General features: G+C 50.5%; 1 protein-coding gene across 2 annotated transcripts; it reads right to left on the bottom strand.

Moving 5' to 3' along the window:
* Positions 1–1,056: 1,056 nt before the first annotated feature.
* LOC142920791 (uncharacterized) lies at positions 1,057–9,452 on the bottom strand. 2 transcript variants are annotated; one of them, XM_076062873.1, is made up of 7 exons: positions 9,316–9,452; positions 8,350–8,483; positions 5,533–5,642; positions 4,700–4,774; positions 3,778–3,911; positions 3,387–3,448; positions 1,057–3,216 (listed from the first exon to the last, which is right to left on the bottom strand). In XM_076062873.1, the coding sequence occupies exons 3-7, from the start codon at positions 5,590–5,592 to the stop codon at positions 2,639–2,641; spliced, it is 909 nt and encodes a 302-aa protein (XP_075918988.1). In that variant the 5' UTR covers positions 5,593–5,642; positions 8,350–8,483; positions 9,316–9,452; the 3' UTR covers positions 1,057–2,638. The 2 variants fall into 2 exon arrangements, with proteins under 2 accessions (XP_075918988.1, XP_075918989.1); XM_076062874.1 differs by having other exon boundaries at positions 8,459–8,483.
* Between the last annotated feature and the right edge of the window lie 1,044 nt (positions 9,453–10,496).

The raw sequence follows: 10,496 nt of genomic DNA, 5'->3' as shown, positions 1-10,496 counted from the left end.
ACACGCCCCGGAAGTGCTGCTGAGCGCCGGAAGCTGGAGGTGACGCGTCATCCGTGAGCCAGAGACTCCTGATTGGATGAGGTGTGGGCGTGGCCGACACCCGAGGGGGAGGCGACGGCCAGGGGATAAAGGGGGGGGGGGAGGGAAAGACCCACACAGACCCATAGAGACCCACAGAGACCCATACTCACAGAGACCCATACTCATAGAGACCCACACAGACCCATAGAGACTCATAGAGACCCACAGAGACCCACACAGACTCATAGAGACCCATACTCACAGAGACACACAGAGACTCATAGAGACCCACAGAGACCCATACTCACAGAGACCCATACTCATAGAGACCCACACAGACCCATAGAGACTCATAGAGACCCACACAGACTCACAGACTCATAGAGACCCATACTCATAGAGACCCACAGAGACTCATAGAGACCCACATAGACTCACAGAGACCCACAGACACCCACACTCACATAGACCCACAGACCCATACTCATAGAGACCCACACAGACCCACAGAGACCCATACCCACAGAGACCCACAGAGACCCATAGAGACCCACACAGATACCCACAGAGACCCACACTAACAGAGACCTAAGTAAAACTAAACTAAGTGTATTGCCACCAGGGTGTAAGGGGGCCCCCCACTGAGTTGCTGTGCCAATCTTGGTCCACGCGAGCGGCCTGCCCTGCACCAAGTGAAAGCAGCTCCGTCAGGTCGCTCGTCACGTGGCAACGGTGTTAGAGCGGCCAGGAGAATAATCCTCGCACTCTTAAGACGCACCGCTCGGATCGCTAGGGATGGGTTAGCGCGTCTCCCACGTGCGTGTGAATATTCACAGAGGGTGAACGTGGATGTAAGATAATTTTGTCGTGACGGTGCTCGCAGTTGCTGCGAGCTGCTAAGAGACACTTGCCCCTACAGTCTGTTAGAGGCCACACGGGGGGCCTTCACTGGAGGGGTTTGCTTTGGCGCACCAACGCTCCCCACACACACGCACACACGGTGAACTCGTAAAGTGATGACAGGAAACGATGAGGTAAAATGTGCAAAAGTTTAATATATTAAACGGCAATAAACGCATTCAAGAGTGCGAGTGAGGTAAAAAAATAGAATTTCTACATTGAGGTAAACATTTTTTTTATATTCTGAGGTAAAAGCAAATCTTTTTTACATTGAGGTAAAAAAATAACATTCTGAGGTTAATTTTTTTTATAAACATTCTGAGGTAGACAAAAAAATATTTTGAACATTACGAGGAACATTTTTTTTACATTCTGAGGTAAAAACATGAACATTAAATTGTCCTTAAGGAGACATAAATTAACAAACGCTCTCTGTGTATCTATCTGTCTCTCTCTGTCTCTCTGTATATCTGTGTCTGTGTGTGTCTGTGTGTATCTGTGTCTGTGTATCTGTCTCTCTGTGTCTCTTTGTGTGTATCTCATCTCAGTCAGTCGACCCGTGGCACCTGGGTCTGCCCCGTGACCTCCTGCCAGCGGTCGTTCGACACTTCACGTGGCCTCAAGGTGCACATGTCCTGGCACAAGCGTCGTGGTGACGCGATTCGCCACTTAGTGGCGAATGGCAGTTGTTGTTATTGTTGTGCATGTCTGTGTGTGTGCGTGTCTGTGTGTGTATGTCTGTGTATTTTGTACCATCGGACACTCCACCCCCACAACTCCCAATCGGTGATGGGGCAGTTGTGGAGAGAGTGGAGAGTTTCCCATACCTGGGCAGTGTGCTTATGACTGGCTCCAGTTTAACAGCAGAGGTCTCCCTCCGAATCAGTCGAGCGGCAATATCTTTGCATCGGTTGCGTAACGCTGTGTGGAAGCTACCTGGTCTGTCGCTCCGCACTAAGCTTCAGGTCCTCTCGGCCACGGTCATTCCCTCCCTTCTCTACGCTTGCGAAACGTGGACCCCCCTAATGGAACATCTTCGCCGGTGAGAAACATTTAAGCTGGCCTGCCTACGATCCATCCTGGGTTTAACCAGACTGGATTGTGTGAGGAGCTCACAAATCCTTGAAAGATCTGGGCAAGGTCCCATCGGTGAGCTCCTCCAGCGGGCAAGGCTGCAATGGCTGGGTCATGTAGCCCGCATGCCCTGCCACCGCATGCCGAAACAGCTTTTGTTCGGCCGGATTGAGGGGGCTAAGCGGGTGCGGCACGGGTTAGAGAAGAAATGGAGTGATGTGGTACAGGAGGACGTGGAGCTGAGTGGACTTGCCGATGACTGGTACCAGCGGTGTCAAGATCGGCCTCTGTGGAGGAGGCTCGTGAAGGATGCTACTGGGCAGTTGGAGGTAGTCGCACTCCAACAACAACGGAGGGCGGAGGAGCGACGCTCAGAACGAGCGGAGCGCCGGGTGGCTAAAGCACAGCAGGTTGGCACAGTAGGAGGCACAGGTGGTGCATCAGCCAGTCATCTCAGTCAGTCGACCCGTGGCACCTGGGTCTGCCCTGTGACCTACCAGCGGACGTTCTGCACTTCACGTTGCCTCAGGGTACACATAGCCTGGCACAAGCGTCGTGGTGACGTCACCGCCACTTAGTGGCGAATGGCGGTTGTTGTTGTTGTGTCTGTGTGTGTGTCTGTGTGTGTCTGTTGTGTGTCGTGTCAGGACAGGAACGTGTGCACCACAGAGTGGATCTCCCTGCGGCAGAGTGGGCAGGCCATGCCACGCCGCTGCAGCTCCAAGGCGCAGCGGCGGCACGTGGCAAGGTGACCGCTGTCGCCGTGAACTAACGTGCAGCTACGCGGCTCACTCCGGCACACCACGCACTCACCCACGATAACACCACCAGCACCACCCACACCACCAGCACCACCCACACCACCAACCACACCAACAACACCAACACTACCACCCACACCAACACCACCACCCACACCACCACCATCACCCACACCAACACCACCACCCACACCACCGCCACCACCACTGCCACCACCACCCACACCAACACCACCACCCACACCAACACCACCAACCACACCAACACCACCACCACCACCCACACCACCACCATCACAACCACCACCCACACCACCGCCACCACCACCCACACCACTACCACCACCACAACCACCCACACCACCACCCACACCACCACCACCCACACCAACAGCACCGCCACCGGTTGGAGCGCAAGATGGAGAGGAAGTGGTGGAGGTGGTGGTGACGTTGGCACCGGCTGAAGGGGAAGAAAAAGAAGAGAGTGAGTGAGTGAATGTGTGAGTGTGTGAGTGTGTGACTGTATATGGGTAGCGGTAGTGTAGTAGTAGTTAGTGCTACGTCGCGCTATGAACCCGGGGAGGAAGTGAGAAGGAGGGAGGGAGTGAGGAGGAGGGAGGGGAACTTCACCTCGCCTGCTGTCGGCCATCACTATGGAGAATGACTTCACAAACAGCGCTGCCACCGAGTGTCTGGAAGAGAGAGACAGGGAGATCCAGGCTGCGTTTGGATGCAGGCTCTATCTCCCGCCCCTCTCTCTCTCTCCACCCCTCTCTCTCTTGTGCTTGTTTATTTTTATTTCACTTTCTTTATTATAATTTTTCTATCTACGTGACTTTAGTGAAAGAACCAAAGAATATTCACCCATTCAATCACTCGCCCACTCACTAAACAGCTCACCCATCCACTCAATAATTCACGCCCCCACTCGCCTTCCCACTCACTCACTAAATAACTCATCCGCTCACCCACACTCACTCACCCACCCACTCTCTCTCCACCCTCTTTGTATCTCCCTCACCTGGGATCTCTGAGTGAGAATCCCTCCACACCAAACACCTCCCCCAGAGGGTCCCCGCCACACCTCACCAGGTACGGCCTCTCTACATCGTAAAGTTGTCTTCGCTTGATGTATTGTCCCACGTAGTGGTGCGCCTACGTGGGACGCACACACACACACACACATGCACACACGCATGCATGCACACACACGAGTGGGTGACTGAGTGGGTGAGTAGGTGGGTGGGTGAGTGAGTGGGTGAGTGAGTGGATGAGTTAGTGAGTGGGTGGTTGAGTGATTGAGTGGGTGAGTGGGTGGGTAGGTGAGTGGGTGGTTGAGTGATTGAGTGGGTGAGTGGGTGGGTAGGTGAGTGAGTAGGTGAGTGAGTGGGTGTGTGGATCAGTGAGAGAATCAGTGAGTGGGTGGGTGGATCACTGATTTAGTGGCATGGGCGGAAGAGATGGACTAGTCAGTGAGTGGATGGGTTAGAGGGTGAGTGGATGGGTTAGAGGGTGAGTCGAGTGAGTGGTTGGGTGAGTGAGTGGATGAGTGAGTGGTTGGATGAGTGAGTGTTAGTGTGTGGGTAAATGGAGTGGGTGAGTGGTTGGGTGAGTGGGTGGCTGAGTGAGTAGGTCAGTGAATGAGTGGGTGGACGAGTGGTTGGGTGAGTGGGTGGGTGAGTGTAACGTCTGTACTATGTTGAACTTCTTTCGCAACGCACGTAGCCATGTGTGATAATCCTGCAAATCCAAATTATACAGCAGGTGTCAGGTTCGCGATGGAATCCACGACCTCCTGTACACCAGGCGAGGTAGTCAACATCTCCTAGCCACCCTGATAATGATGATGGTGGGTCCCACGACCTCCTGTACACCAGGCGTGGTAGTCAACATCTCCTAGCCACGCAGATGATGATGGTGTTGGTGGTCGTGATGGGACCCACCTGCTCCCACGTGAATGTGTCGCCCTCGACACCGACCGACTGCAGCAGACGAAGCATCGCAGGCACCGGCTTCAGCTGCATCCCAGCGGACAGAGGCATCACGGAGCCACATGTCATCACTCACACAGACACAAAGGTCCCCCGTGTAGCCACGGCAGGCTATAGGGGCAAGTGCTGTTAGCGAAGAGAAGCACCTATTAAGGCTGCCGGCACTGTGGCACATGAGGGGGTGGGTGGCCAGCACCACGCCAAACCGCCTTTGTCTCCCCAGTGGCTTTGTTTACTACGACACACTGCTACACCAGCTACTCTTTTGAGTCAACCTAGGGGAGGCCCAGGACCGATTGTAGTGTATAGTAGTGTATATTACATTGTAGTGTATAGTAGTGCATAGTGTATAGTAGCGTATAGTACTGTAGTTTATAGTAGTGTAGGGTATAGTGTAGTGTATAGTAGTGTAGTGTATAGTAATGTAGTGCATAGTAGTGTAGTGTATAGTAATTGTAGTGTATAGTTGTGTATAGTGTACAGTGTATAGTTGTGTAGTGTATAGTAATGTAGTGTATAGTTGTGTATAGTGTACAGTGTATAGTTGTGTAGTGTATAGTAATGTAGTGTATAGTTGTGTATAGTATAGTGTACAGTGTATAGTATAGCGTACAGTGTATAGTATAGTGTACCGTGTATAGTATAGTGTACAGTGTATAGTGTGCAGTGTATAGTGTACAGTGTATAGTATAGCGTACAGTGTATAGTATGGCGTACAGTGTATAGTAGTGTACAGTGTATAGTAGTACACAGAGCACCGGTGAGCCCCCCTAAAAGCGACTCACCAGAATGTTCCTGTGAGCTCCAGCAGCGGCCAGAGACAACCTGGAGTCACCGGCACTCATCACGGCAGCGGCCAGAGACAACCTGGAGTCACCGGCACTAATTACGGCAGCTGTGGAGACAGCAGGAAGACAGCGACACTCGTCACGGCAGCTGTGAGACAGCAGGAAGACAGCAACACTCGTCACGGCAGCTGTAGAGACAGCAGGAAGACAGCGACACTCGTCACGGCAGCTGTGGAGACAGCAGGAAGACAGCGACACTCGTCACGGCAGCTGTGGAGACAGCAGGAAGACAGCGACACTCGTCACGGTAGCTGTGGAGACAGCAGGAAGACAGCGAGACTCGTCACGGTAGCTGTGAGACAGCAGGAAGACAGCCACACTCGTCACGGCAGCTGTGGAGACAGCAGGAAGACAGCGACACTCATCACGGCAGCTGTGGAGACAGCAGGAAGACAGCGACACTCGTCACGGCAGCTGTGAGACAGCAGGAAGACAGCGACACTCGTCACGGCAGCTGTGGAGACAGCAGGAAGACAGCGACACTCGTCACAGCAGCTGTGGAGACAGCAGGAAGACAGCGACACTCATCACGGCAGCTGTGGAGACAGCGACGTGGTGGGGGGGGGGGGGTGAGTAATGCTCAGCCGCCGGGCACGGCTGACGACCACCTCGTGGGGACCGCCTGTGTCGTGAGTCTATGGGTCTCTGTGTGAGTCTGTGGGTCTCTGTGTGAGTCTGTGGGTCTCTGTGTGAGTCTGTGGGTCTCTGTGTGAGTCTGTGGGTCTCTGTGTGAGTCTGTGGGCTTATGGGTATCTGTGTGAGTCTTTGGGCCTCTGTCAGAGTAAATTGGTATCTGTGTGAGTCTATGGGTATCTGTGTGAGTCTGTGGGCCTCTATCAGAGTAAATTGGTATCTGTGTGAGTCTGTGGGTCTCTGTCAGAGTAAATTTGTCTCTGTGTGAGTCTATGGGGCTCTGTGTGAGTCTGTGGGTCTCTGTCAGAGTAAACTGGTCTCTGTGTGGGTCTATGGGTCTCTGTGTGAATCTGTGGGCCTCTGTCAGAGTAAATTGGTATTTGTGTGAGTCTATGGGTCTCTGTGTGAGTCTGTGGGCCTCTGTCAGAGTAAATTGGTATCTGTGTGAGTCTATCAGTCTATGGGTCTCTGTGTGAGTCTGTGGGTCTCTGTCAGAGTAAATTTGTCTCTGTGTGAGTCTATGGGTCTCTGTGTGAGTCTGTGGGTCTCTGTCAGAGTAAATTGGTCTGTAGTGATAGCAAGTACCGCCACAGTCAGTATGCACTGTTGTAGTGATAGCAGTTACCACCACAGTAAGTATGCACTGCTGTAGTGAGAGCAGGATCCACCACAGTCGGTATGCACTGCTGTAGTAATAGTAAATAATGCTATCGAGTTGGTACATACCGCTATATAGAGTTAGTAGATACTAAAACAGTCAGACTATACCACTACAGTCAGCAAATACTGCTACAGTCAGCAGATACAACTACGGTCAGTAGCTACTAGAGTCAGTAGGCACTACTATAGAGTGAGTAGATACTGATATAGAGTTAGTAGTTACTACTATAGTCAGTGAATACTCCTATAGAGTCAGCAGATACTACTATACAGTTAGTCGTTACTACTATAGAGTCGGTAGACACTACTGTAGGGCCAGTAAATACTACTACGGTCAGTAGTTACTACAGTCAGTAAATACTACTAAACAGTCAGTAGCTACTACTGGCTCAGTAGATACTACTGTACAGTCAGTAGATACAACTACAGGGCCAAGAGATACTACTTATTCTGTTGTATGTAGGCTGTGTAGGTATATACAGGACTAGCTGTACTACCCAGGCTTGAATTCACCACACCCGGCCGCCTTTGTCTCCCCAGTGGCGATGTTCACACCACAACAGTTACTCGTTAGAGGCTGAGTCGACCTAGGGGAGGCCCAGGACCGGTTCAAATAATCGTCACCGGTGGTGGCCGTGAGCGGGAATCGAACTCGGGTCGCCGGGTTCGTAGCGCGGCGTAGCGCTAACCACTACCCTACAATGCATTAGGCTTCCACACACAGACACAAACACACAGACACACACACAGACACACACAGACACAAAAAGATCCCCCATATAGCCTTAACAGACTGTAGGAGCAAGTGCTGTTAGCGAGCACCTATGAAGGCCGGGACGGTACACGAGGGGGTGGGTGGCCAGCACCACGCTCGACCGCCTTTGTCTCCCTAGTGGCAATGTTTACACACCGCACCAGGTACTCATTTGAGGCTGAGTCGACCTAGGGGAGGCCCGGGACCGGTTCAGATAATCGTCACTGGTGTTGGCCGTGAGCAGGAATCGAACCTGGGTCGCCAGGTTCATAGCGCAGCGCGCTAACCGCTACACTATCGCTCCCCACAACACACAGACACACACACACAGACAACGCTAACCGCTACACTACAATGCGTGACGCTTCCACATGCACGGGTCACGTGACAGATTTGACGTCACAGCTCACTTGCCGTGCATAAAATCTAGGCATTATTGAGCTCCCCTCCCCACCCCTAAAAAAAACACAAAAGTGTATTTGTATAATGTTTGCACGGTGTACAGTCTGGGAAATACCCACATGGCAAATTTCCAGTTTGTTGCATGTCGGGAAGTACGCTAAACATTTTGAACAGACAACACACACAATCACAACCTTGCATATTTTTATATATATGGAGATAAACAGTAAGAGCCAATTTGTTAATCCATTGCCGGACGAGGGTCTCCCCACGCCGCCCCGGGTCATGATTTCACCATACTTCACCACGCTCGTCCGTGTGGCGGCTTGGTGGAGGAGGGTAGCGTAGACGTGGGAGCGTAGTGACATTGTACTCTACAATGGATGTTGCCCCCACCGCTCCTATGCCACTCACCAACGTTGCACAGTCCCGCAGCCGCCTAAAACAACAACAACAAAGTCCCATCACAAGGGAGAAACACACAAATATAGATTCACTTCGAGTACACTCACCACCACGTAGCTGTCAACCTCTATCAGTGCCCCTACCTTATTACAGATCAATTCAGACCATATCGGCCACCACGTGTCTTTATGAATATCAACGTTCGTCCTGCGAAGTCCCATCACAATGTAGAAACACAAATAGACAATACTGTTACCAAAGCATGTTTTTTTGCCCGTATTGAAACGGCTGTACCCCGTATGGGCGTGAAAACTCAATGTCTCTGTACAAGAATACGGGGTAAACCGTACGGGTTATGACAGCTGTGATGCATCAAGAGATAACTTGACCCGTGGTTGTGTTACCTCGTTTAACCAAAGGCTTCAAACTCGCGTGGAACAGCCCGAAACCCAAAGCATGAGGACAAACACAAAGACGGGTATATCACGAGAGAAAAAACCCCCTACATATTTACCAATAACACTGCCCTTAAAAGTAAATTCTGTGGTGCATAATCGGGCAATGGGCCTTTTTCATAACGCCTCTGTTACTGACGATTGTATTTCAGCCTTTCTTCTTACGACTGCTGCCTGTGTATCTTACTGTGAAAACAGTTCCACAAAGCATGTATAAATGTTTATTTTCTTTGTGACAGACTAGGCCCGAGACGCCAGGGAGGGCCTGAATGGCCTGGATTGCCTACCGAGAAGGAGACGCCTTCCCCGGCGGGGAGCAACCACAGCCTGCGGTGTCACCGCCGCAACGGGGGTCACACAACACCGGATTTTTTTTTTCGTCAAAATTTTAAAACCAAAACACCCACTTACCAGTTCGCGTGAGTTCAATCCTGCTCAGAGTTTTAAGGGGCGAGAGGAATTGTTCGTGCAAGTTTAGAGTTTAGGGTTGGGGTGGGGAGTCGTTATGTTCCGAACAGTTTAGAAGCGTCCTGGGAGCCGGGCTTGAGGCGTCAGCCATTGGCACTTGGGAGCTACCACTCCCAGCCAAGGGTTGACGCTCAAACTATCAATCTTATACTTGCACTTCCATCACATAATTTGAATCGTATTTACTCGAACAATATATGCTGAATGATCTACTATGATGGTCACGGTCGCTCCGTCATTGTATTGCTGTTGAAGATGTATATATTTATATATTTTAAAAAATATTACCGCGTCTGCGACCCCCCCCCCCTATTTAAAGCGGTAAGTTGGTTCGTTCCAAATGATGACGTTCACACAACGCGATCAAAGTTGGGAACGCTCTTGCAGAATTGTACAACTCCGAAAGTTATTGCGATATGGCGACACTATGATATTACCTAATCATATCCACCATAAGCATATCGTACATTTTTTTCCACACGGCACGTGCACACACTCAAAGCACTTGCAATTCAAATTTCGATTTAAAGCTTTCGTGACTGCAGGGATTCATCTTCTTGGTTATTTCGGTAAAGTCACCACCACGTAGAATGGAAACAAAATAATAAAAATAGATATTTTGATCCCCTGCTGATTTTGTACGTTTGCCCACTGACAAAGAAATGATCAGTCTATAATTTTAATGGTAGATTTATTTGAACAGTGAGAGACAGAATAACAACAAAAATCCAGAGAAACGCATGTCAAAAATGTTATAAATTGATTTGCATTTTAATGAGTGAAATGAGTATTTGACCCATCAGAAAGATTTCTGGCTCCCAGGTGTCTATGTGTACACTGTGTGTGTGTACACTGTTTGTGTACACTGTGTGTATACACTGTGTGTGTGTACACTGTGTGTATACACTGTGTGTGTGTCACTGTGTGTACACTGTGTGTGTACACTGTGTGTACACTGTGTGTGTACCCTATGTGTGTACGCTGTGTGTGTGTACACTATGTGTATACACTGTGTGTGTACACTGCGTATGTGTACACTGTGTGTATAAATTGTGTGTGTACACTGTGTGTGTACAGTGTGTGTACACTATGTGTATACACTGTGTGTGTGTACACCGTGTGTA

The sequence above is a fragment of the Petromyzon marinus genome, unplaced genomic scaffold, assembly GCF_048934315.1.
Source record: "Petromyzon marinus isolate PM22_M1 ecotype Great Lakes invasive population unplaced genomic scaffold, UKy_Petmar_22M1.pri1.0 PM_G_Scaffold_76, whole genome shotgun sequence".
Classification (NCBI taxonomy): domain Eukaryota; kingdom Metazoa; phylum Chordata; class Hyperoartia; order Petromyzontiformes; family Petromyzontidae; genus Petromyzon; species Petromyzon marinus.
The sequence above is the reverse complement of the archived record's forward strand: the minus strand, read 5'-3'. Positions and strand labels throughout refer to the sequence as shown.

Coding starts and splice junctions, on each gene's coding strand:
- LOC142920791 (XM_076062873.1), bottom strand. CDS start 5,592: ATGAGTGCCGGTGACTCCAGGTTGTCTCTGGCCGCTGCTGGAGCTCAC. Junction 4,775..5,532: donor GAGCTCACAGGAACATTCTG/GTGAGTCGCTTT, acceptor GCTGGGATGCAG/CTGAAGCCGGTGCCTGCGAT. Junction 3,217..3,386: donor GATGGCCGACAGCAGGCGAG/GTGAAGTTCCCC, acceptor CTTCCCCTTCAG/CCGGTGCCAACGTCACCACC.